Source organism: Zalophus californianus, chromosome X (genome assembly GCF_009762305.2).
Source record: "Zalophus californianus isolate mZalCal1 chromosome X, mZalCal1.pri.v2, whole genome shotgun sequence".
Taxonomy (NCBI): domain Eukaryota; kingdom Metazoa; phylum Chordata; class Mammalia; order Carnivora; family Otariidae; genus Zalophus; species Zalophus californianus.
This window is the reverse complement of record NC_045612.1, coordinates 118,419,096-118,446,682: the sequence shown is the minus strand read 5'-3', so window position 1 is coordinate 118,446,682 and position 27,587 is coordinate 118,419,096. Positions and strand designations below refer to the sequence as shown.

Genomic DNA, 27,587 nt, shown 5'->3' with positions numbered 1-27,587 from the left:
ATCTCTATTCCACCTAACTTGGAACTCAGGATGGAAAAACAGCAAGTACTGATCAAAAACACTGCAAAAAAAAAAAAAAAAAAAAAAAACCACTAAAAACCTTCAGATGTCTGGGGCAAAAGATTACAGTTGAAATATATAATAGACCATCTAAGGCCTGAGAGCTAAAGCTGAGGAAATTTTCTTAGGGAAATTAGGAAATTCAAATCAGCCATGTATGCAGGGGGAATTTTGAAAGCCACATGCATTTTCAGGGCATGATGCATCCTCAGAAAAGACCTGAGCAGATCCTAAAATTTTACCTTGGGCTGATCTTCAGGTTCAGTTCAAGACTGGCTAGGTATTGAAGGAATGCCCAGCACAGAGACAATCTGTATACTGGGAGAGGTATGTTTCATTTGTTTGGTTGATTGGTTGGCTGATTTTTAGCTCTTGGTGTTCACAGAAATCTCTGTCAAAACCTTACTGAACACAAGCTGAGGAACAGAGACTACAATGACCACAAGTGAGATGGAATATAGTCTTCACAAAAAGAGTTTGGGAAATAGATGGACTACTATATCCTTCAACAATCAAAACATCCAGCAAACTCTGGGGAAAGGAGAGAATCTGATTTCCAGAGTTATCACATTATAATATTCAAATGTCCAATTATCAACAAAAATTACAAAGCATACAAAGTAACAGGAAAGTATGGTCCATTCAAAGGAACAAAATAAATTAACAGAAATTGTCACTGAGGCGGTCCACACATTACTAAACAAAGCCTTTAAAATAACTATCTTAAATACGCTTAAAGGTCTAAAGGAAAATAAAAACAAAGAATGAAAGGAAATCAGAAAAGTGATGCATGAATAAAATGAGACTATCAATAAAGAGATAGAAAATACAAAGAAGGACCACACAGAAATTCTGGAGCTGAAAAGTATGGTAACAGGAATGGAGAATTCACTAGAGGAGTTCAACAATAGATTTAAGCAGGAAGAAGAAAGAATCAGTAAACTTGAAGATGGGGCAATTGAATTGCTGAGTCTTAGGGGCATAAAGGAAAAAGAATGAATAAAACTGAACAGATGCTCTGCCCAACAATACAATACACATTTTACTCAAGTTCACCAATGGGATACCACCAAATGGACCACCCTACACATTCTGGGAGTTCAAGAAGGAGAAGAGAGAAAGGAAGAGGTGGGAAGAATATTTGAATATATGAATAAATAATTTAAATAAATAATGGCTCCCCAAACTTGATGAAAACATAAATCTACAAATCCAAAAACCTCAATGAACTCCAAGTAGGAAAACCCAAAGAGACCCACACTATTGAGAACATTTATAGTCAAACTGTTGAAAGCCAGAGACAATGAGAGGATTTTTAAAACAGCAAGAGAAAAACAACTCATTATTTACATGGGATTTTCAATAAGATTATTAGCTTATTTTTCCGTGAAACCTTGTAGGCCAGAAGGAAATGGAATGATATATTTTAAGTACTGGAAGGAAAAAAAAAGTTAACTGGGAGCTTGGGACCTGATATCCAACAAAACTGTCTTTCACAAATAAAGAAGAAATAAAGACATTTATAGATAAACAAAAGCTGTAAGAGTTCATTACAACCACAGACCCTTACAAGAAGAGATAAAGGGAGTCCTTCAGGTTGAAATGAAAGGGCACCAGACAGCAACTCAAAACCTAATGAAGAAATAAAAATGTCTGGCAAAGGTAAATAGACGGGCAAATATATAACAGTATTATGGTAGTTTTGGTTTATAACTCCACTTTTTATCTCCTCCAGGATTTAAGAGAGAAATGCATTTACAATCTGTTAATCTATGCTATTGGGCACACAATGAATAAAGATGTAATTTGTGACAATGGCACATAAAGGGAGGAGGATGGACCTGTATAGCAGTAGAGTTTCTGTATGTTACTGAAGTTAAGGTTGGTATAAATTCATACTAAATTATAAATTTAGGGTGTTAAATGTCATCCCCATGGTAACCACAAAGAAAATATTTAAGAAGTATATGAAAAAGAAATAAAAGAAAATCAAAATGATTCACTGCAAAAAAGTCAACTAAACACAAAAGAGGGTAGTAATAGAGGAAATGAGGGACAAAAAAGCTGTAAGATATATAGAGATCAAACACCAAATTGCAGATGTAAGTCATTCCTTATCAGTAATTACTTTTACTGTAAATGGACTAAACTCCTCAATCAAAAACATAGGCTGTTAGAATGGATAAAACAAAATATGATGCAACTATATGCTATTTACAAGAGACTCACTTTAGATCCAAAGACACAAGTAGATTGACAGTGAAAAGATAGAAAAAGATATTCTATGTAAATAGTAACCAAAAGAGAACTGAGATGGTTATACTAACATCAGACAAAATATACTATAAGTAAAAATCTCTTAAAAGAGACAAAGATTGACATTATTATATTGATTAAAGGGTCAAATAATCAAGATGATATAACAATTCTAAAAGTAAATGCACCAAATAATGGAGCCCCCAAAATACATGAAGAAAACCTTGACAGAAACGATGGGAGAAATAATACTTTTATAATAATAATTGGAGACTTTAATATACCATTTTCAATAATGGATAGAGCATCTATACAGAGATCAGTAAGGAAATAGAGGATGTGAACAACACTATAAATCAACTACACCTAACAAACATATATAGAATGCTCCAGCCAGCAACAGAATTCTCTTCTTTCTTCTTTTCTTTTCTCTTCTTTCTTTTCTTTTCTTTCTTTCTTTCTTTCTTTCTTTCTTTCTTTCTTTCTTTCTTTCTTTCTTTCTTTCTTTCTTTCACATCATTAGTTTCAGATGTAGTGTTCAACAATTCATCAGTTGTGTATAACACCCAGTGCTCATCATATCTTGTGTCCTCCTTAATGCCCATCACCCAGTTACCCCATCCCGCACCTACCTCCCCTTCAGCAAACTTCAGTTTGTTTCCCATAGTTAAGAGTCTCTCATGGTTTGTCTCCCTCTCTGATTTCTTCCCATTATTTTTCCCTCCCTTTCCTTATGGTCCTCTGCACTGTTTCTTATGTTCCACATTTGAGTGAAACTGTATGATAATTCACATTCTTCTCAAGTGCACATGGAACATTCTCCAGGATAGACTTTATATTGAACCACAAAATAAACCTTAATGAATTTTAAAAGATTAAAATCATAAAAGTTATCTCTTCCAACCATAGTGCAATGAAGCTAAAAAACAATAATAAAAGGAAAACCAGAAGAATCACAAATATTTTGAAATTAACACACTCTTAAACAACCAATGGGTCAAAGAAGAAATCACAAGGGAAATTAGAAATGAATGAAAACAAAAACACAACATACTAAAACTTATGGGATGCAGTGAAGGCAGTGCTCAGAGGGAAATTTATAATGTAAATGGCTGCATTAAAAAAGAGGAAAGATCTTAAATCAATAACCTAATCCTATATCTTGAGGAACTAGAAAAAGAAGAGCAAAATAAACCCAAAGCCCTTCAAAAAAGTAAATAATAGAGTAGAGAAAAAAAAATAGAAAAGCAATTAGAGAATCAACAAGACCAAAAGTTGGTTCTTTTAAAAGATCATCAAAAATTACAGACCTTAGGTAGACTGACAAAGAAAAAAGAGAGGACTTCAATTATTAAAATCAGAAATAAAAGTGGGGGTATTACTACTGATCTTGCAGAAATAAAAAGAATTATCAGAGAAGATTATAAACAAATTAGATAACCTAGATGGAATGGACAAATACCTAGAAACACAAAAATTACCTAAATTGGCTTAAGATGAAATAGAAAATATCAACAGACTATAACAAGTAAAGAAATTCAATGAGTAATCTAAAACCTTCCAACAAAGAAAAATTCAGGATCAGATGGCTTTGCTGGTGAACTCTTCCAAACATTTAAAGAAAAATTAACACCAATACTTCTCAAACTCTTCCACGAATTAAAAAAAGGGAAAGAACACTTCCAAACTTGTTCTATAAGGCCAACATTACCCTGATAGCAAAGCCAGAAAAAGACACTACAAGAAAAGAAAATCACAGACTGATATCCTTCATGAATATAGATGCAAAAATCCTCAAAAAAAATATTAGCAAAAAAAAAAGAGGCACCTGGGTGGCTCAGTTGGTTAAGTGTCCAACTCTTGATCTCAGCTCAGGTCATGATCTCAGCTCAGGTCATGATCTCACGGTCGTGGGACTGAGCCCCATGTTGGGCTACACGCTGGGCATGGAGCCTGCTTAAATTCTCTCCCTCTCCTATTGCCCCCCTCACTCGCATGCATGCTCTCCCACTTTCTCTAATAAAAAAATTGTTATTAGCAAAACAAATTCACTGTTTGTTTTGAAGAGTGTGGTTTTTGTTTGTTAATTTTTTTTTAGATTCCACATATAAGTGAGATCGTATGGTATTTGTCCTTCTCTATCTGATTTATTTCATTTAGCATAATAGCCAAATAGATTTCCACAATGCAAAAGAATGAAGTTGGACCTCTATCACACACCACATACAAAAATTATCTCAAAATGAATCAATAGCCTAAATATAAGAGCTGCAATCATTAAATTGTTAAAAGAAAACAGGGGTAAATCTTCATGACCATGGATTTGGCCATTGATATTTTTTGATGACACTAAAACAGAAGCAACAAAAGAAAAAATAGGTAAGTTGGACTTCACCAAAACTAAAAACTGTTGTGCACCAAGACACATTATCAGGAAAGAGTAGAGACAACCTACTGAATGAGAGAAAATATTTACAAATCATATATCTGATCAGGGTTTAGTATCCACAATATATAAAGAACTCCTGCAACTCAACAACAGAAAGACCACCCACCCAATACAAAAATGGGCAAAGGACTTGAATAGACCTGTCTCCAAAATGATAGCCACTAATCACAAGAAAAGACGTTCAATGTCATTAGTCATTAGGGAAAAGAAAATCAAAACCACAATAAGATATCCCCTCATACCTACTTGGATGACATTGAACAAAACACAGAAAATAAGTGTTGGCAAAGATACGGAGAAATTGGAATACTCAAACATTTCTTGTGGCAATGTGAAATAGTGTAGCCACTGTAGAAAACAGTATGATAGTTCCTTAAAAAGTTAAACACAGAATTAGCATATGACCCAGTAATTCCACTCCTGGGTATATATCCAAAGGAATTGAAAGTAGGAAGTCAAACACTTCATTGCAGCATTACTCACAATAACCAAAGGGTGAAAAAAAATCCAAGTTTCCATTAACAGATGAATAAATAAACAAAATTTAATATATATATATATACAATGATTATACAGTCATAAAAAGGAAAGCAGTTGTGGTACATGCTACAACATAAATGAACTTTAAAAGCATTATGCTAAGTGAATGAAGCCAGATACAAATGACAAATATTATATGATTCCACTTAAATGAAATACCTTCAACAGACAAATTCATAGAGACAGAAAGTAGATAAGAAGTTACCAGTGGTTGGAGAGAGAGGAGAATGGAGAGTTATTGCTTAATGGTTATAAAGTTTCTGTTTGTTTGAAGTGATAGAGAAATTTTGGAAAAATTTGGAAATTTTTGGAAAAAAATTAAGGTTAGACAAGTTTCTTTAATATAGGTTTCTCCAAATTTGGGGAATTTGGAGAAACCTATATTTGGAGAAACCTATATTAAAGAAACTTGTCGAACCTTATCCAACAGTGCTTTCCAAACTTGTCTGACCTTTGTAGTTTTATTAATGGACTACAGTTAAGATTTCAAGGAATACTCATGAGAAACTGAAACAAAGTACAAGTGATCTTGATTTTGAAAGGGAGAAGAAATTAACTGTAGGAACAATTCTCTCTTATTAAAGTGCAGACCACTTCAGCAGGATTCAAATGGAGCTGGAGAGTGTGCATTTCCAACAAGCTCCCAGGTGGTTCTGATTCTGCTGATCTTCCCACTACAGTTTGAGTAGCAAGGGATAAAATAGTTGGATGCATTATTAATTGTGATCCTGTTCCTTCTTACAGCCAATTTGATCAAATGGTCCAAAAGGAAAGATGTTAATAGACAATAATTGATAACTCTGTTATTCCTCCCAAGTAGCATCACTGTAGTTTCACTTGGGCTACCAAGACAAATAAATGCCTTACTCCAAAGAAGATAATCTGAGAGAGTGATATATAGCAACAAAGAAGATCAGTATAGGATGGGGCTTGTCATCTTTGTGCTAGGGGTCAGGGAAGGGAGCGTTTCTTCCAACTACTGAAAGTATTTGAAATCTATTTACCATATACCAAATACACCTCCATTTATATTTGAATTATATACTTGAGTTATGACAAGATCACTCTCTCAAAACAATAAGGCAAAAAGAATCAATGCAATCCCTATCAAAATACCAACAACATTTCTCACAAAACTAGAACAAATACTACTAAAATTTGTATGGAACCACAAAAGATCCCAAATAACCAAAGCAATCTGGAGAAAGAAGAACAAAACTGGAGGTATCCCAATTCCAGATTTCATGATATACTACAAAGCTGTAGTAATAAAAACAGTTTGGTATGGGCACAAAAATAGATACACATAGATCAATGGAACAGAATAGAGCCCAGAAATAAACCCACACTTATATAGTCAATTAATATATGACAAAGGAGGCAAGAATATACAAGGAAAAGAAAGTCTCTTCAATAAATGGTGCTGGGCAAACTGGACAGCTACATGAAAAAGAATGAAACCAGACCACTTTCTAACACCATATACAAATATAGACTCAAAAAGGGTTAAAGACCTAAATGTGAGACCTGAAACCATAAAAATCCTAGAAGAGATAGTCGTTTCTTTGACATCAGCTGTAGCAACATTTTTCTAGATATGTCGACATCCTAAAGCAAGGGAAACAAAAGCAAAAATAAGCTATTAGGACTACATCAAAATAAAAAGCTTTTGTACAATGAAAGAAACCATCAGTAAAACAGAAAGACAACCTACTGAATGGGAGAAGATATTTGCAAATGGTATGTCCAATAAGGGGTTAATATCCAAAATATATAGAGAATTTATACAACTCAACACCATAAAAACAAACAAGCCAATTAAAAAAAAGGGTAGAGGACCTGAATAGACATTTTTCCAAAGAAGACATCCAGATGGCCAACAGACACATGATAATAAAATGCTCAACATCACTAATCATCAGCGAAATGAAAATCAAAACCACACTGAAATATTACCTTACACCTGTGAGAATGGCTAAAATAAAAAAGACAAGAAATAACAAGTGTTGTTGAGGATGTGGGGAAAAAAGGAACCCTCATACGCTGTTGGTGGGAATGCAAATTGGTACAGCCACTGTGCAAAACAATATGGAGGTTCCTCACAAACTTAAAAAGAGAATTACCATAAGATCCAATAATTCCACTACTGGGTATTTACCCAAAGAAAATGAAAACATTAATTTGAAAGGATATATGCACCCCTATGTTTATGGAAGCATTATTTACAATAGCCAAGATATAGAAGCAACCTAAGAGTCCATCGATAGACGGACAGATAAGGAAGATAGGGTACACACACACACACACACACACACACACACACACACACACACACACAGAAATATCATGCAGCCATTATAAAAGGATGAGATTGTGCAATCTGTGACAACATGGATGGACCCAGAGGGTATTATACTAAGTGAAATAAGTCAGACTGAGAAAGACAAATACTACATGATTTCACTCATATGTGGAATCTACAAAAAAAAATGAATAAACAAACAAAAAGCAGAATCAGCCCTGTAAACATAGAGAACAAACTAATGGTTGCCAAAGGGTGTGGGAGATAGGCAAAATGGGTGAAGAGAGGGGAAGATACAGATTTCCAGTTATGAAATGAATAAATCACGGAAATAAAAAGCACAGCATAAAGAATACAGTCAATATATTATAAATAACAATGTTTGGTGATAGATGATAGCCATACCCATGAGCATAGCAAGTGTTGAAACTCGTCAAATAGCTACCGTGTATTCCTGCAATAAATAGGACATTGTGTGTCACCTACACTCAAATAATAAAAAAGAATAAGACAAAAAATAAAGGAAGAGAGAGAGTGATAAAAAAGTGAAAGAGGGAGGGAGAGAGGGAAAATGCAAGAGAGGAGACAAGGTTTAGAAAGAAAGGGGATAAACAGTGATGTGAGAGATTAGATGTCTACATAATTCTTTTTCCTATCCATTTCTCATTCAATTCACTTTGGAATGTCATAACTTTGCTGATAAAACCAATTACATGAGGTTAACTAGTGTTAATTATTTCTTTCTACAGTTTATAGAACGTGTTCATTCACTGGTGATCACATCTAAGAATGTGTCCTTGTTAATTAGAACACCTTAGCTGATTACTGGGCTAAAATACATGTCTCAAATGAATAAATAAAATCTTTAAAAAAATAAAAAAAAATACAGATGAAAGGTTGTGCTGGCAAATATCGGGATAACAAAAGTGAAAAACAGTTCTATCATTTAACTCAAAGAACTTGTAGGCCAAGTTCCAGTAGCTTCTCTCATTAACATAATTCCATTGGCTTCAGACATTTCACGCCTGCAGTTAAGAAAAGTGTCCCTGAAGTTAGGAAATTGCTGCCTCTTACAACCTCTGCGACCTTGGCAAAATTAACTAACTGCCCTTGTGTCTCAGCTTCCTCATCTATAAAATGGGGGACATGGTAGCACCTATTTACTGAAGAATTAATAAGGCACTCACTGGCACACAGTAAGGGTTTAATATGTATCAGCTCTTAATATATGCATGTGCTAATCCCTCATCAAAAAAACCACCTCTTCTTCTTTCCAAGATTTTATATCCAAACACAAATGAAACTTGAGACAATGCCAAAGATTGAAGAGGTCAGATATAAAGGATCAAATTATCCCAGAAATATACAAAGCAGTGGAAACACCACGGTTGGCAGGTCAGGAGGGAGAGAGGTTATCCTGTAATGAATGCAGTGCAGCAAAGTGGTTGAAAGTTTAGGTTTTTGGGAATCCGAGTGATAAGGCATGGAGGGTCAGCTTTTCTAATTACTGTGGCAGGATTCTAAGCAAGTTACTTAACCTGTCTCACCCCCAGTTTCCTCATCTGAAAACATGTGCTGGTGCAGTAAAACAATTCCTCTTTTTTGAGGATTAAACTAGATACTTTTTAAAACGTGCCTAATACAGTGTGTCAGTATGTGGTAGCTTAAAAAATATCTTGAGTTCCAGCAATACCCTTACACTTCCATTTACACGGCAGGATAAAAATAAATATACGATGATATGATCCAGCCTCCTAAATGCTTGCAAGCCAATTGGGGAGGCCAGACAAATGGATAATGTGTAGTAGAAGACAATCTATATTTGAATTTTCAAACTCTTCTTGTTAAGATGACATTTCTCTTTTTCCTGTTGCTTTATCCAATCATCATTCATTTTCTTATCTATCTTGTATATAAAAATTCATGAAAGTTTTCCATCCTGAGTTGGGCTATTTAAAAGGAAATATTTTATTGTGGAGAGAAGAAAAAAAGCAAACATACATGATTTCTTATGGCTTATTTCTACCTTGTCTTAATTTATTTCTTATTAGCAGAAAACTATATTTGTTATAGAATAGAATTTTATGGCTAAGGAAGAGAGTCATTTTCGTTTTGTTTTGAGTAACCAAAAGAGAAAAACAAAGAAAGCAGAGTAGAAATTGACCCTGGAGAGGAGGTCATCTTGGCAGATGCTAAAATAAGAGGGGAGGGGAGGAACTATAAGGCTTGGAATATCTCCAAGACACAGGCTGAAAAATGCTTTGGTAATGGGGGGGTGGTGCCTGTGATTCTATACCTACAAACATTAAAAAAAATAAACACAACTGTTTTTCATTAAAAAACAAAAGTTAGTTATGTTAAAGAAAAAAGCTCAACACAATCTCTTTCACTGAAGGTTTTTGCCTGGAGACTTAAATTGCTGTTCAGCCTTAGTTTCCTTTCCTCAAAGCACAGGGTTGGAGAACCCACCAACTTACAGAGTTTAAAAACATGGTGCTCAAGTGCCGCCACAGCTGTTGTTTTACTACCAGCCTGAGAGGGAGACCTCAACCTAAACTCCTCCTCACTTAGATCCTAGTGGCTTGTTGGGTACAGAACCAACTGGAGTGTAGCCTGCACTAGGTTGCTGAGACTGTGTCGAGTGAAGAGAAACGATTTTCCACCGGGGAAATCAGCAAGTGAATAGATGGTTCATGGCAGTGTGTTCTCATCCCAGAAAGCACTAGGGCGTAACTACATGAGGGCAATAAATATATTCCCCAGAACAACATGAAACTGGAAATCATTAGACAATGATACCTATTATCGAAGGGCAAAGGGCCACATACCCCCCCTGAACACACCTGTTGTCATCTGATCGCAGACACTAAGCAGAAAAGGGCCTGATGAGTGCTTGGGTGGGAGACCGAAGGCAAGAGAAAAAGAGAGCTAGCCCCTGGGTCTCTGGAGAAAAAAGTGGGTTCTCTACTGAAAGCACATTGAGAATTAATAACCCTTGCTTTACAATCTGGGCGCTAAGTGACATTTCTGAGTTTCTTCCTTAAAATCAGCTCATTTTCTTTGGTTTTGTATGTCTGTACATCAGTTTTCATTGGCGGTCAGAGGATATAAAGAATGAATGGGGTAAATTCAAAGGTATCAAGAGAATCAGTTAGACCCACTGATTTAAAGGGTGTCATGGAAAAGGAAGTGGATATTTCTGACTCACCCACAGTTCAAAATGCAGCTCCATTTGGACTTATGACCGGGCTGTTTCAACACTGTAGGGCACCCACTGTTGATGTCTACAATGTTGATGAGCCTCAGGTGGGAGAAAACCACCCACCCAAAAGGCTATTTTGATAGCAACTACTGACAATGAATTCAGTTTAATAGTCTCCAGCTTATATTTTCTAAATCCAAAACTCTGCTGGTAAGCTATCATTGCTTAACTGTCATTATTTGAAATACTAGTGGAAATGTTATCACTCTGAACCTGTGGGTAAAGCATTTTTGTTTTTCATTTTTTGTTTCTTGGTGTTTTTTTTTCTTTGCAATCTCACCATCATTTTAATTTAGTTTACATTTCTAGTCATTTGCACAGATGTTGATGGAGCTGTATTTTTGCTTCAATGTCTATTGCAATATTCTTATTGCATTCTGCAGGTCCTCCAGTAAACGTTACTTGCAATATTTTTATCAACAGTTTTGGATCAGTCACAGAAACCACCATGGTAAGTGCTACAATGCCACTGGCAAGAGAAAAACATGACTTGATTATGCCATGAACACAACCTGTCAAATTTTCTATTTATTGTTCAACTTGCAGGGCCTCCTGTAAATGTTACCTGCAACATATTTATCAACAGCTTTGGGTCAATAGCAGAAACTACAATGGTGAGTGGGGCTGAGCATTGAAGCCATCGTGTGAAGGAATGGGATATGGGATCGAAGAAGCACTGTTTCATATTGTGGGACACTTACTGAATGCCAATTTCCATGTTCATTTACCTCTAGAAAGTGATTATTTATACACTTTCACTTTAGAAAGTCATTAGTCAAATGTTCATTACTTCAAATTCAATAATATTTTATCCATCATGCCAAAGAAATTTTGGAAACACTTGCTGTTTCGTTGGATTTAGGTAGAATTATCAGTAATAAACACAGTGTAATGTTAAGGATATTTAAATATTTGTATCTCTAATGTTTCAGAAATATAAATTTCAAAGTTCAGGAGATATATTTTATAGCCAGTCTTTTTCATATAATGGAAGTTTTAACACAGTCAAGCCTCAGATATGTTACATTTAAGATATATGCCAAAGGGGCTGGCCTTACAATAAACACACACACACGCACACACACACATCTTGTTGGCAAAAGAAAGTAGTCCCAAGTCCATAGCAATTACATCACATGCATGGCTCCCTCGCCCCCCCAAAACCCCAATAAACATAAAACTAATTATAAGCTCATCATAATGTATGTGCAAACATGTCTCATTTGCACGTTTGCATGAAAAAGACTTCAGATACTATAAAATCCACCAATATTCCTTCTAAATGTCATGGTGATGGTGTTGCCTGTAATATAGCCTATTAGATCTATAGCCTTACAGTACTAGGCAATAGTGTGGAGACTGACTTTTGGGTGAAATTTCTTCTTGGTCCTCATACTATTTATTTTAAGTCTTAAATCAATTGGCTAATTTTCATGATTATGTAAAGTATAGAGTCATATTATTGGATGAAGTCAAAATAAAATATAGTTGAGCTTGACTGAGTACTATGGTGGCTGATGTCCTAGAAACACTCAAGTGAAATGATGAGCATAATGCCATTGAGAAGTAAAAAATAGTGTTCCCTTGTCTTTATAAATTTTCTCTTTTAGGCTACTAAGATTGTGTTTAACAAATTACTGTACTTTTTGGTGTCCTTGAGCTAAAAAAAAGTTATTTACCTTTTACCATTCCTTTTCACTGGCAAAATTAGACATAATGCAACTCTACTACCCATTTTAATATTACTGACACAGCATTGTCCAGAAATGAGACTTCTGGTGCTTGGACAGTATGTAGTGAATTAAGAATTTTACTCAAATAAGATAGGTTTTTTTTCCTAAAGATTTTATTTATTTATTTGACAGAGAGAGAGAGACAGCGAGAGAAGGAACACAACCAGGGGGAGTGGGAGAGGGAGAAGCAGGCTTCCCGCCCAGCAGGGAGCCCGATGCGGGGCTCGATCCCAGGACCCTGGGATCATGACCCAAGCCGAAGGCAGATGCTTAAGGACTGAGCCACCCAGGCGCCCCTCGAATAAGATAGTTTTGATAGGGTTATTAAATGCCTCACAAGACAAGGTAAACATAGAAAGACTAATCCAGCTCCGGGCTTGGCATTCAGTTTCTGTCTCTCCCCTCTAGGTTTTATCCTGAGAACAGAGGGGCAAATCTTCCAGCAGCCCAAATCACTGTACCAGCTTTACACCATGGCGTTCAATGACGATACTTGCACGACCTAATGCTGATTGCATTAATTAGACTCTTACGTTGCTTTGATTAAATCTCCCCATTGCATATACCCTCAATCAAAAATGTAAATGTGCACCTTTTCAACGTTTATTAACGCGAGAAAAAGCTGAACACTCACGGAGATGAAAATGGAAACTCTGGATGTCCTTGTTTTCCTGTGTCTTTAATAGCTACTGAAGGTGTTTAATAAATGGTCTGCTTAGGTGCTTCCTGGCCACTTATTAAGGTGTCCTTTGTCACGTTTCCTATGAGAAAACTCGGAAATCACTGCTCAAGTGTAAAATGAACAGTCTGCCTATCTTGCCTTTTGAGATAGACTGAATCGCATGGTCAGAAGAGGGATGCATATTGTGATTCTTTTATTTCTTAGCTTTTGATGGAATGACAACCTTCATTTGGCTTTTAAAAAGGATCTTTTCTTTTCTTCAATTAAAGCTTGTGTGTGAAACTAAAATAAATATTTTTGGAAGCTCTATCATGCTTAATAAATCCTCATGCCATGTAGGGTAGGGACTGGCCAACATTTTTTCTGTAAAAGGCCAGACAGTAAATACTTAAGACTTTGAAGGCCTGCCAGTCTCTACCACACTCAATTCTGCCCTTTGGGCAGGAAAACAACCATAAACAATAGTAAACAAATGGGTGTGGCTGTACTCCAAAAAGCAGGCCATAGATTGCCAACCCTGGATCTGAGGCATCCGTATTTAAGTAGATGTTAAGCAGATGCTCAAAAGAATATGAGAGTTGCTCCACCTTGAAAGGGTCTATCTTGCTAGACCCGTGGGGCCCTGCCTGGGAATCCACCCTCTGAGTTACAGAATATCATCACAGCCCAAACTTCCCTTAACCACACCTTGAGATTCCACCACTTGTGAATTGACCCATATTTTCACAAATTCTGACTGAAAGAAAATTGGTCAAAAAAGTTAAACAGAAACAGATTTTTCTCTGAACTGTCTTTAATTGAAGTCAGAACATCAGACCCTTAGTTTTTCTGCACGGTAATGTATGTGGTCACTGAGGACATGGCTCAGTGCTATTGGGGAGCAATAATAATTTTGCTTTCTCTCTGTGTTCTGGAATGAATTTTTCCAAGAATGCCTCAGAATTTTGAGTTTCTAAACAGGTTGATTTTCCCCTCTTCCCTCATGCTCCATTCTCACTCTACAACCCTGATAGCATTATTGAAGGATCCAGTTCGGGTATTTGTTTTTAAATAAGAGGCAATGACTATCCATTTTAAGAACTCAGGATGTCTTCCTTCTGGTGCTATCGAGTTTGCCCCTCTTATGTTTGATATTATCTCACTAAATTATTGTTGGTACTACCTGCCCACAAAGTATAGGCTCACTTACAGACCCAATACTGCCTCTCACTCCTCTCATGGGTTGGTGTTGAATATATGTGATCGGAAGACAATATATTTGTGTTATTCTAAGGAAAATTTTTATGAATCATTATGACGATATACATTATTCCAAAATACACACTTTTTTTAAAAGTAGGCTCCATGCCTGGCGTGGAGGGCGTGGAGCCCAACCTGGGGCTTGAACTCACAACCCTGGGATCAAGACCTGAGCTGAGATCAAGAGTCAGATGCTTAACCAACTGGGCCACGCAGACTCCCCTAAAATACACACTTTTCTTCATGAAGAGTCACGAGGATCTGTTGATGGTCACTGCTAGTTGACCCTGTATTAAGAGATTTCAACAGAATAATCTTTTTGTGATTCCAAACGACTTAGGAGACTAGTAAGGGATGTATGGTGAAACAGTTTATATTTTGTCTGGAGAATGTCAGTTTACCATTTCTTTTTCTATCTTTCCCCCTTTTCTTTAGCTGCTGATGGCAAGTGAATTTAGAGGATGGGGAGTGTATTACAACTTCCACTTTCCTGATATAAAGACATACTTTGGGAATATTATAATGTCAGTAAAGGTCAAGAGTATTTGCATACCATCTGCATACAGCTCTCCCCAAGGCTGGGCCATCAGAAAGTGAAGAAGAGATAGTCTCAAAGGATGTGGGTAGATAGAATGTGACTTGGACCTGTGGGTGCTGGAACACTCCCCATGCCACAGTAGCAGATCCTGACTCCCTCCTCATTTAACAGATTTGAGGTGGGGGAGAAAGAGCTGAAAATGCATAAAATGTGTTCCCTCAGAGCGTATCTCCACAATATGATTCCAGCTCCCCCAAGCTTTTCCCCAAAAGATAAGTTCCATATGCTCTGCGGGTTACTGCTGCAGGGTGTTTTATCTCTGATCTGAAATCACATTCTGAGGAAGTGGATAAGAGGTAGACAGCCCCTTAGGAGGATGCCTGCTGGGCTGGCACTGCTGAACTAACATTATGGGCTCCCTTTCATTCTATAGCTGCATCAGCAATTCATGAGGAATAGCAGGTAGCGACATTTCTTATTTCTGACTTCTTAAGGAAGAACCAAGGGTGTACCCCAAGCCTGGCATTTTGTTAAACTGAGGAGATAGAAGGTGACCTTGGTCTCTAAATTAACAGTGCAATGTTAAAGCCTGAATTCATCATAAAACAACTGCACCCCTCCCCATAATTCCAAATTCAAGGCTAACTTCCCATATCAAAGCTAGCACAGATTCAGGAGGATGAAACTTTACTGCAGTATAGCCAGAAGTTAAAACCAAAGGGCCACATTGGCACTGTGGGGAATCAACAAAGCATATCCTTGTGGTTGATAACTTTATAACATAATTGGATTGAGAAATGTATACATATAAAAATAATAAGAGAGTAACAGTAAGATTTAATATGAGTATGTATGAGACAGAGTGGCAATCTCTGTGCATAAATGCTAGACCAAATACAATAGTACCAAAATAATTCAATTTAAGGAAATGATCTGTGGCATGGGCATAGCATTAGAAGGTATTAGGAAAAGTGAAACTTTAGAAATAATAAACTCGATGTAAAATAATAGTATGGAATGTAGGTACTTGTAGTACCTGTGTTAAGAATATAATAAAGATTATACGACTTACACACAGTATTTGAAAAAATACATATGTATTTGCATATATATATATATATATATATAAATTCAAATGTTTCCATGACCTAATCTAATACCCAGAGAGTCAATCATAGGAAAACAAATTGTAATACAAGGAAATATGACATCTATTTGAAGTAGAATATGTCTTTGTAGAGAGAAGGCAGTGTAAAAGAAAATTCAGCCTGCATTTAAGCATGTCTCTCAATATTTACTCCGCCTTTAATATTTTATTAAACCTAGAAGCAAACACAAAGACAAAGAAAAACTACAGAAGAATATAACTATCTCCTGTAGTTTGGAATATCATGAGGAAATAAACTTATCTCTAAATAAACAGAGATGATGTGCAGAGAAATCACATGTGTCAAATTTTTATCCTACATTGAAAATCATAGTGAACTGAGAGAATTACAGAGGTCCAGCCCCAGAAAATCTTTTCCTTGGATGTCTATGTCTCTAGTTCGTTAGGTGTCATTTTCTAAAGTGTTTTAAGAGTTGCTATTTATTTTAGAAGAGTGTGTATCATCATAAACAAAAGTATGGAAAATTATAATTCCTATACATTTATATAAAGGATACCTCCAAAAGATCTAACAGAAGTTGTATTTCATATAATTCCTGTCATTGTGGCATAAACTATATTTTTTTCTCTAAGTTTTCTACTTACCTTGCTTACAAATGGGATTCACTTATTTTAAAATAACTGTTAGACATTTAATGGTTCTAATTGCGATATGATAGATTCAGTATTCTTTTTAAAGTTCTAATATTGGGAGAATCTATTTTATCATTTTCTAGATATAAAATTCAAAGTAGGAAACCAGGAAACACTGGAGAAGAATGCTTATGGGAAAGACTTTTTAAAAAAAGATGTACATGAGTTGTGAAAATTTATATTGATATTTTTTTAAAGGTCAATGTTTTCATATTGTATGTCATCATGTAATATTTTCTGGAGTCTTTCGATATACAGCTTTAAATCATTCTCAGGCTCAAGGGAGGATTGCAGTGATGTTCTCTTAGTGATTTCGCTGCCCAGTACTGTCTGTCTGACTTCTCTGGCCTTTCCCACCCTACAACTGCTCCCTAGACAGGGGCGGGAGCCTAGTTGGCTTCCCAATGGCCTAAGATATTTAACACATTCACCTCTATTATTTCTAGCTGTCATTACTTCTCATACTTAGAGTTTCTCTACCTCCAGAGTTATCTAAGGGATGAAATTCTCTGAAATTCTCTTTTCTCCTACTTCCTACTGAAACAAGCTCATAGACCACCCCTCACCCCACACACAACATCTTGTTAAGGAAAACTGGCTTTTACTCAAAGGGATATAACAGGGGTGGATGTCAAACACTGGAGAAACTGCATTTTTCTCTCAGAAAACCTTAAGGAAAGCTCACAGTTCATGTATCTAGTTCATACTTATATGTAAACTGGATTATTGTATTTTCAATAGCCCCCTTTTTTGATTTTCTACATATCACACATCCTCACTCTTTATTCGCACACAATTCCAAAGCTTCCAGTAACTCCTGTTGTCAATAAAACACTGAACCGGTAATCTCTTTCCACTTACAATCCTCTGGTCCCTTTGAACAATTCCTAAACTATATGATGGGAACAACTTTGAGGTTCTGCTATTCCCTTGATTCACTCACTGAAGGAGTCAGTGAGCAAACAGGATGGGATGGAAGCCTGACTGGGCCCACAACAGTGCCCTCTTAGGTTTGAAAATTTGCCACTCATGCCTGGTAACATCCCAAATAAAAGTCAGCTGATAAATCTTCCAAGTCAGAAAATTCTTATGCTGTACAACAGAGAAACTTGAGGTTATTTCTTTTAATATCAACCTTTCCAAATGAGCTGGGGTTTGATGACTGATTTTCAGAAGTTAGTAACTATTTGATTATTTACATTCTTTAAGTCTACATTGGGCACTATTTCCAAGAACTGCCATCTCCAAAATACTCTATCAGCCTGATAAATCAGGATGGCTGTATTTGAAAAAAAATGTCCTAGGAATTTGGATTAGTTTAGTAATAGGTAGAAGGAACTGGATTGAAGCTCTTTTCCATATACCCTAATCTTTATAACTTAGTTATTTTTTTCTTTTGGCCCCGAGGGAATGAACCAAAACTGACCACCCTGAGGTGTTTCCACTGTACCTAGTAAAGTAACCAACCATCCTGGTTTTGTCTAGAAGTGAGTGGGTCCCCTGAATGTGTGACTTTGGGGGCTAAAAGTTCTCAGGTAAACCAGGGCAAGTTGGTCACCATTAGAGTAAAATAAACAATGACCAAAAATCCAGGTGAAAAAGATGTGGGGTTGGAGCAAATGGTGAAAAAGGAGAGTAAGAAGGTATGAGTATGTATCACTCTAAATGACCCTAAGTGTCAGGAGTGAACAACTATTAGTTCTGAACTATAGTCCCACTTGACTAGGGAATACTGTTAAAGCCTCTTTTGGGGTCCACTCTACCAAGGAAAGCAACAGTTTCCATGAACCTAAAGACCTTTGAGTAGAAATTCCCAGAAGAGAAGTCACTGCCCCAGGCTGATTCACTGGCAAAGAAGTAAATTCCCAGATCAAGTGGGAATGACAGGACGTACCTGAGTCTCCCATAGGGAGGAACACCTTTGTCAGAAGGTGCTCAGATTAAGAAAACATGAAAAAAGATCTCTGTATTGATGAAGTATCACGTCAACTACTATAAATACAACCCATTCAGAGAAATGATAAAATATTTAAGAATTTGAAAAGTAAGTAGTGTGAGGGAATTATCTTGTCAAGATGAATACTTATGTAGATGAATTTAAAAAATACTGCCCCATCATGTCATATTTTATAATAAGATTCCCACGACCAAAATTACAGAATGGGTTTCCTTCTGCCCAGAGCATCTGAGCAGTATGAGAATAGAGATCATGTTATTTCTGATTTGGAAAATGAATCAGTTTTGACAATCTACCATCACAGTCTGACTTCTGTACTCATGGTTACCTTTTTCTATGGAAAAATCAGCTTGAGTTAGTATTATTTCCTCCCAGGATGAATGATTTAAATTTAAGCATAAAAAAAATTCAACCAACTCAATGTGTTCCATTAGTGTTCTGGTTTGGTTGAGGCTTCTTTCTTTCTTCCCTCTGTTCCCACTTCTAATAGAACAGAATGGTTTATTTTGACCAAGATATATATAGCCTGGTTCAGACACTAATACTGCACCAAATCAGGGAGAAGAGTGATGGGAAATGTAGATGGACCTCTTATGCCAGACTGCATGATAAGTAACTTTTATGCATGGGGTTTCTATAGGACTACCGAGTGAACATTTTTCTGAGACAACAGTGGAATGATTCACGGTTGGCATATAGCGAGTACCCTGACGATTCCCTGGACTTGGACCCATCCATGCTGGACTCCATTTGGAAACCAGATTTATTCTTTGCCAATGAGAAGGGTGCCAACTTCCATGATGTCACCACTGACAACAAATTGCTTCGAATTTCAAAAAATGGCAAAGTACTCTACAGTATCAGGTAAGCTTCTTTTGGCTGTACCTGTTTACGTCACCATTTTTCTCCTGGCCTGGCTCTGCCTGATTCTGAAGGGTAAGATGTATATAAATATTTGACTTTTGTGGTCTCTTGGTTATCATTTGAATCTTAAAATTGGTGAGAATGCCAGAGGTTCCCACGGTCTCAGAAGTGTGATTCTCCACAAAAAAAATATATTTGGAAAAAATATGTATATGTATTTGGTAAGATGGGGGGTGAATATCATGTAAATACCTACATACATGTATTTTTGATTGCTTCAATAAAAGAAGTACAGGCCTTTAGTTCAATTAGTCATTGAGCATAATGTAAAATTCTCCATTTCAAATAATTTTGCCATTCTATAACATGTAACCACACATACAAAAATATTGAATGGCTCAGCATGGTCATTGACAGTATACTTTGGGCTGGGTGAGTGAAAAACTGGTTCTAATCTCAGATCTGCTTCTAACGAAACCTGGTAACCTTGATCTCTTAACTTTTCCTGGGCTTGAGCTTGTGAGTGACAAATCTTGAGATCCATTTTTGCTTTTACATTCAAATGTGATCTTCTCCAGAATCTTTATCACCCCAACCTCAAAATCGTATCTTTCTTTTCTGAACTCTAGTTCCTCTGTGACTCTGTGAGGCTCTTATTTCTTCCTACCTCATATTTTGGCTATTTCTGTATATGAATTTAGCATAAGAACATGGATCTTTGGAATCACACAATCTAGAATCAAATCCAAACTTTGCCACTAAGTTACATCACCTATAACCCTCAGTTACCTAACTGTAAAATGGGAAACACTATATTTATCTCTAGGTATTCTTGTGAGAATGAATGATATAGAGATCAGTAAATATTTTCTGTAAAGGTCCAGACAGTAGGTACTTCAGCTGTGTAGGCCAGACTGTCTCAACTCTGTCACAACTACTCAACTCTACCATTGTAGCACAAAAGCAGCCATAGACAATACTCAGACAACTGAGTGTTCTGTGCTTCAGTAAAATGTTATTTATAAAAATAGAGAGTGAATTAGATTTGGCTCTTTGGCCATAATTTGCCAATCTCTGATACAGCGTATATAAAAACACTTGCCACAGTACCCGACACAACATATGTGCTCAATAAATGAGATGACAGCTGTCTGTATTTTAAAGTTAATGTTCTTTCTAAATAGTAAGCTCTTTAAAGCCAAGACATTTGGATTTTGCACCTTCTGTAACTCCTCCCAAAGATCCAAGATGATGTACTGTATATGAGAGATATTTAATACATTAAACAAATACTGACATTTTAAAGATCCTTTGTAGAAGTTCCCCTTCCTCTCCAATCTTATTACAAAAGAAAATGGACAGCTTGTATCCCTGCAAATAATTTTCAAAAGTCTGTAGAGTCACCACCATCAAAACCTCATTTCACAACTCTCTATACAATTTAGGTCTGTACCGTGTATTCCATTCTTAAACTAGTAATTTCACAGTTTGCTGATGGCTGACAGACCGAATGTCTTATGGAATGAAAGAGGCTGCTCATTTGTAAAAATTGGCAAAGTCATTGCTTACACAAAAACAAGGAAACTTCCTCCACTTGATTTTTAAGGAACTTTACTTTTATTTTTATTTTTATAAACATTTAAGATATGAGGAATTCTTAATCTCAGGAAACAAACTGAGGGTTGCTGGAGTGGTGGGGCGTGGGAGGGATGGGGTGGCTGGGTGATGGACATTGGGGAGGGTATGTGCTATGGTGAGCGCTGTGAATTGTGTAAGACTGTTGAATCACAGACCTGTACCTCTGAAACAAATAATACATTATATGTTAAAAAAAAAAAGAAGAAGAAGAAGATAGCAGGAAGGGAAAAATGAAGGGGGTTGGAAATCGGAGGAGGAGACGAACCATGAGAGACTATGGACTCCGGGAAACAAACCGAGGGTTCTAGAGGGGAGGGAGGTGGGGGGATGGGTTAGCCTGGTGATGGGTAGTAAAGAGGGCACATTCTGCGTGGAGCACTGGGTGTTATGCCCAAACAATGAATCATGGAACATTACATCAAAAACTAATGATGTAATGTATGGTGATTAACATAACATAATAAAATAAAAAAATAAATAAGATAAACATTTTATGGAAACACAGAATATTTCACATGGTGAAGTGTTTGGTGTTAGATGTAGTATTGGGCACAACCTAAGTTGATGTGACCTGATGAAATGGGACATATGTGGAGCGTGGTGCTAGGGAGGAGAGTTATAAAAAGCAGCACAGGGTATCAGTGGCTCCAGCTAACCCCCTGGGCCTTGGGTGGCATTTCCTCTAGTAAATACCTGGCATCGTGCACTGCTGAAATAAAACCAAGTTTTTTCCCTTCTGTTCTATGAAGGCCTTTCCATTATAGAACCATGAAGAATATAATGTTCCCTAGACCTAGATCCAGAGGCAATTCTTCTCTCATTCCCAGTTTAGCATATTATAAGCTCTGAAACACCCTGACAATTGTTTTGGATTGGGTAGAGTTTGTCCTGTCACAGGCTGGTTTAGATTTTTCCCTCATCGTGGGTGTTCTATGAAATCAGAGGAAAGATCCTTGGTGTAGGAGAACTGGGCATGTCATTTTACAGAAACACAGCTCTTGGCAGATTTGAGTTACAGGAATCTAATTATTTGCCTGGAAGGATTTTCAATGAGCCAGACACTGTGCTGGACCTGGAGATCCAGAACTGAGTAAGATACAGTCCCTGCCCTGGAAGGGCTCCAGTCTAACAAGGCAGGCAGAGATAAGATAAATTAAGTAATAGGAATAAATGACAAACAAGGAAAAGAAAAGTGGCTCTAACTTTGCAAATGAATATGTGACTCAAATATTGTTAGAATTTAGGGGCTGGGACCTACATATCTGTTTACTTGAGTCACTGAACTCAATTTAACTAGAAGGCAAGGAGTAATTAGTGCTAATAAATGCCCAGCTGCAGGTCTGATTCAAGTTTAAGGCCAAGCAAGTGACAGTTTCTGATGTTTTAAAGGTGTTGGAAAGATTCCTGCTGATGTTGCATTAGGGAGGATTTTCCCTCTACTCTCAGGTTTACAATGCAAATACCCCTAGAAGAGGGAATCCATTGACTTAAATTCATACTAAGCTGTAAGGAGCTGATATGAAATTTTCATCTTGACAGCACATTTGAGGCCTATGAGGAATAGTGAGAATGAGCAAGTTGGATGCCTGAGACGAGAAATCAGGATGAAGAGGTTAAGAAAGATACAAGGAAGAGATACAACAGAAGTACCAAAGATAAAATCATGAATTGTCTCTATCTTACATATTTAAATAACTACTTAAACATTGGTCCACATTAAAATAATTATGTTCTGTAGTGATGTTTTATATATGCATTTTCTGAAACCTAAAACAAATAGATGATAGCATTTCATCCACAAACAAATCCATGCTTCCTTAGCTTTGTGGGAGCAGAAGTAAAATTAACTCCACAGGGAAACCAAAGCCTAAGGCTTTGATGGCCGAACAGAACACAAAGAGAACTATACAGTCCATTGATTTCATAATAAGCAAGATCACACTTTCCGAGAAGTTTCTTAAAAGGCAGCAGTTTAAAAAAAAAAGAGGGGACAGTAGACCAGAACTCCACAAGTGTCCTGCAGATCCAAACACCTGGGGTACTTTAGTAAAATTCAAACAAATCTTTTAAATAGGAGCCAAAGGTGTTAGCTCATTGTTGGAAAATTTCTGTCCAGTGTGGCAGGACACAAGTCTTTGCTGATGAAAAAGTGTCAAATCTATTTTTGTCCACTTCTCTTCTGATTTCTTCTTTGATGTTCTCTTCTCTAATACATTTGATCTTACTCTTTGTTTTCTTTTTAAGTTTTTTGTTGACCCACTCCATTAAGTATTGATCATCCCTGACCAAAATATAAACAAGGACACACATCTTTCTTTGTATATTCCCTGCAGAGACAGTCAAATTCTAAACTCATGTTACTTAAAAAGGCCTGAATCCATAGTGGAATAGTGAGCTGAGCCTTGAGTATTGTACATATTATTGCTCAAACAATATTTGCTGAATTGAATATAATGGATTGCAGTAAAAGTCAGGGCACCGTGGCATATGGTGTGTAATATGAAAGAAAAAAGGAGAAGGTATTTTTGGAGAGGAGCAGCTTGTCTCATTTGTCCACAATGTCTTTGCTAATATTTGTTTTCTTTCTTTACTTTCCATTGCTTCTGAGAATTTTATGCCAGCATTCTGACTTTTATAGAAGCATAGGATTATTTTTTTTAATTTGAAGGTATTATGTTGCAAAGTATCTAATCCAACACCCTTATTTTACCAATGAGGAAGTGACTTCTTTCAAGTTAGGTGAGGGAAAATAATGGAGCCCATACATAGGACAGGTAGGTCAAGAATCAAACTCTTGACTTCTATTTCAATGCTATCGTCTCCTACCCCACATTAATTCTTCATTTGCTCCAACTCAAGTCCAAAGACACAAACAAATACAATTCCAAAGGCATGTCATTTTGGAACCAACCTTTTTGGAACTCATTTTTCAAAGAACTATTGGAGGAAGAAGATAAGATTTAAGATGAGAACATAAAGTATCTTCAAATTTTGCAAATGTCTGAAAAGACTATTTAAATTCAGGGTGCAACAGTTGACTTTCAATTCAAGGTGCAACAATGTCAAGATCGATTTGATAGTTTTACATAGCATATGTCACTAACATAGCATATCTACTTTCTGAAAAATTTTATTATCCCAGGGATGAAAATCATTAAGTCAAATTTCCTCCCTTCAGGCAACCTGTTGAGAACTCATTCTAGTTTTAAAGACCCTCAGAGAAGGAGACTTTATATTCTTTCTTTGGATCCTATAATAAGTTACTCTAGCATCATGCAGAAATTCTTTCTTATATAACTTAAATCACAGTTGCTACAACTTAAATCAGTAGCTTTTTCCTACATTTGTTAACATGATAAACAAATGGCTACCATTTTTGGAAGAATGGAGGGAATTACCTCACTGTTTTTACTTTCATACATTTTTATCCCACTAGATTTAGTAGACATATGCTTGGTCATCAACACTATGTTGCTAATTTAATTTTACAGTGTGTTTCACTTCAGCACCAAGATGTTCTTCATCTCCCAGTTTTCACTTTGCTGTACTCTTTGGGGTTCCAACTCTGAAACTTATGATGCTGAATGCTATCCTGGTTATTTCTGATACTATAGTAGACAAGGATTTTAGAGTAAACACCCTTGGCCTTGAGTCTCTGGCCTCAAAACTTGATGAATGACCTAGGGAAATTTGTTACTCTCTGAACTTCTATTTCTTCAGCTTTGAAAAAGAGATGATTTGGTTAAGACCATTAGTAGAATACAATATATGTTATACAGATACAGGTCAAAAGTGGTATTGCCATATACTCTAAGGCCCTTGGTATTTTCTTGTAATTTAATGATTGTGCTTTCTGTTCTGGGCTCTAAGACAAAAAGTAAGCTGATCAAGATATATTCCTACAAATTCCAGACATTAAGGATAGGACGGACCCATTCCTTGAGTGTGATCTTATAGAGTAGGGGGTTCTTCACCTGAGGGTTAGGTGAAAACTCCAGGAGGTCCTTGAATCTCTCTAAAGTGTATGCATATTTCCTGTACTGGGGTATTCAGCTCTTTTGTTTATTTGTTTGTTTAGAGGAAAAGGTCCTTAAGGAAGCTATGATCCTCCAACTGCTAACAATTCTGCTTTAAGATTTAGTGCATGCCTCCAGAATGGGTATACCTGAGGCAAAGTTGGTAAGGAAATACTGTTTGCCTTAAGTGTCTTCTTATTTGACTGACCAAGTACCTAGGGGTTTTATGCTACCCTCCAAATACACAGAGTCCTCCAAACCATAAATAATTATGGGATTGCTCCTCCATAACAGTACCCCTTATCACCAAGATATCTGTTCCCCCTCATCATCAAACGTTATCTGACCTGAAACTTATTGTTTTATGGCATTGGAGGTGATTTTCTTGTTAATCTCTTTTGATTCAATTCATGATTCTAGGTGTGGATGATTCAGTGTTCCACCTTCCCAGTAGTACTTGAGTTGTAATAGAGAACTCTTGGGGATTGACATGCCTCTCCCTCTGATGATAGATTAAGGCACCACTGAGAGTAGGTGGAGTGTAGATTTCTAGACAGACATCCAACAGTGTTCCCCAAATAATCCTGTCTAATGACTGACTCTACCCACACACATACAAGGCCAACTTTTCTCACATAACCTCCTATCCTTGACTCATCCGGAGCTTGATGCAAGAACTTCAAAAGATTCTAACTTTAGTTACAGAATGATTTTTATGGCCTAGGAAAAAAGAAAATTCTCTATTTAGATGTCAGAGCTGAAAATAAAATGCACAGTGAACTTAGACCTGCCTAAATGTTACCAATGGTGATACTTTGATTATCTTACTCTCAATTTTGATGAGACATATAAAGCCCATATTTTCTGTTAGAAGGCAGCTATAAAAGCTGTGATTTCTTGTCTCTGTGCCTATTTGAACCATGTTTATCTTTATATCCTATAATCCAGGCAAAATTACATTCTCATTTTCCAATTCTGTGTCCAAATCCTCATTAGTTTTGTGACTTGACTTAATGCAGTAATTAATGACTGTAACATAAGCGCCCACATCAGAATTAAGCACTGAGTCTTCAGAGAAGTGCTGGGCAATGCCATGGAAACCACAATGATTCCGTTCTTCCTAGAGTCAAGCAAGTTTGGGAGAGTGGGAAGCAGTGGTCCTCAAAAAAAGGTGCCACTGAGGGTACAAGTATTAGAGTTCAGAAAGTGTGTTCTGTATATGACAGACTCTCTTAAAGTGCTGGACAGCTCTGTCAAGCTTCTAACTGGGTTCAGAAATTCACATATACTCATGGGCATAATACTTGTTCAAACACAACAGCATTAGGATTTTACCCTTGTTTGGAGGAAAAGAGGGAATTGGGCAATGAAATTCATGGCAGCTGGCATGAGCACTTGTCCTTGACTGTTTACCTGATTGGACTAGCAATAGCAGCCAGTAGATTTACCTCCTTTTGGAGGTAACTTTCCAATGCATTTAACATTTATCAGAGTTTGCTCTGAAGGTGATAGGGCAAAGAACAGAATACTGAAAAGGTACCTCAGGGTATCAGGAACTCCACACTTGCTTGCATCATTTACCGTATCCTCCAGGCTCATAGAACTGCCTCTCTAACCCTATCAGTCATTCTGATTCTTAGTTTCCTCATCCATAACATGAGGTTGAACTAGAAAAGATTAGATAAAATCTGAGGCTCCTTGTAGCTCTATCTTACATCTATAACTTAAAATGATCTCCTTCCCAAACCACAAAATTCCCTCTGGATGAGGAAATAAGGGTGAGTCCTTTGTGTCCCTTAGGGCTTGGGAGTAAGCAAGTGAGGATTCTGAAGTTTAAGGTGCCGATCTCAAACTATTTTTGGATCTTTGAGTCTTTCTCTTGCAAGTTAAATATCCAATTCTTGAAAAGAGAAACCTGATTTTGGAGTGGGGCAGGGAATATTGGACTACCTGTAGTTTAAGAGGCAGCCTTGTATTCAACATACAGTTTTCACAGTGACAAATACTCAATACTAAACTCCCTACTGAGAAATTTCCCAATCACAAATTAGATCATTTATACCCTCTGATTCACTCAGCAGGAGTATCCATGAGATATTATTTTAGAATGTATTCATGAATTATGGGTTTATATGCTTTTAGACAATTTTACAAAGATGGTTGGCTGGCACAATTATTAACTAGATATGTAGGCTAAAGGAAATTACATGGTATATTTGAGCCAGCAGAGTCGAAGGGCTAGTCTGCTAT

General features: G+C 36.7%; 1 protein-coding gene across 6 annotated transcripts in view; it reads left to right on the top strand.

Annotated features, from left to right (window-relative positions):
• The window catches only part of GLRA2 (glycine receptor alpha 2), a 176,909-nt gene that overhangs the window by 38,552 nt on the left and 110,770 nt on the right, over window positions 1-27,587 (top strand). For 2 of the 6 annotated variants that reach the window (XM_027608191.1, XM_027608189.1), the window contains exons 3-4: window positions 11,253-11,320; window positions 19,460-19,683. In XM_027608191.1, the coding sequence (XP_027463992.1) occupies window positions 11,253-11,320; window positions 19,460-19,683 (292 nt within the window). Of the gene's footprint in view, window positions 1-11,252; window positions 11,321-11,415; window positions 11,484-19,459; window positions 19,684-27,587 lie in introns of all 6 variants that reach the window. The other 4 variants (XM_027608193.1, XM_027608190.1, XM_027608194.1 and 1 more) reach the window with 4 other exon arrangements.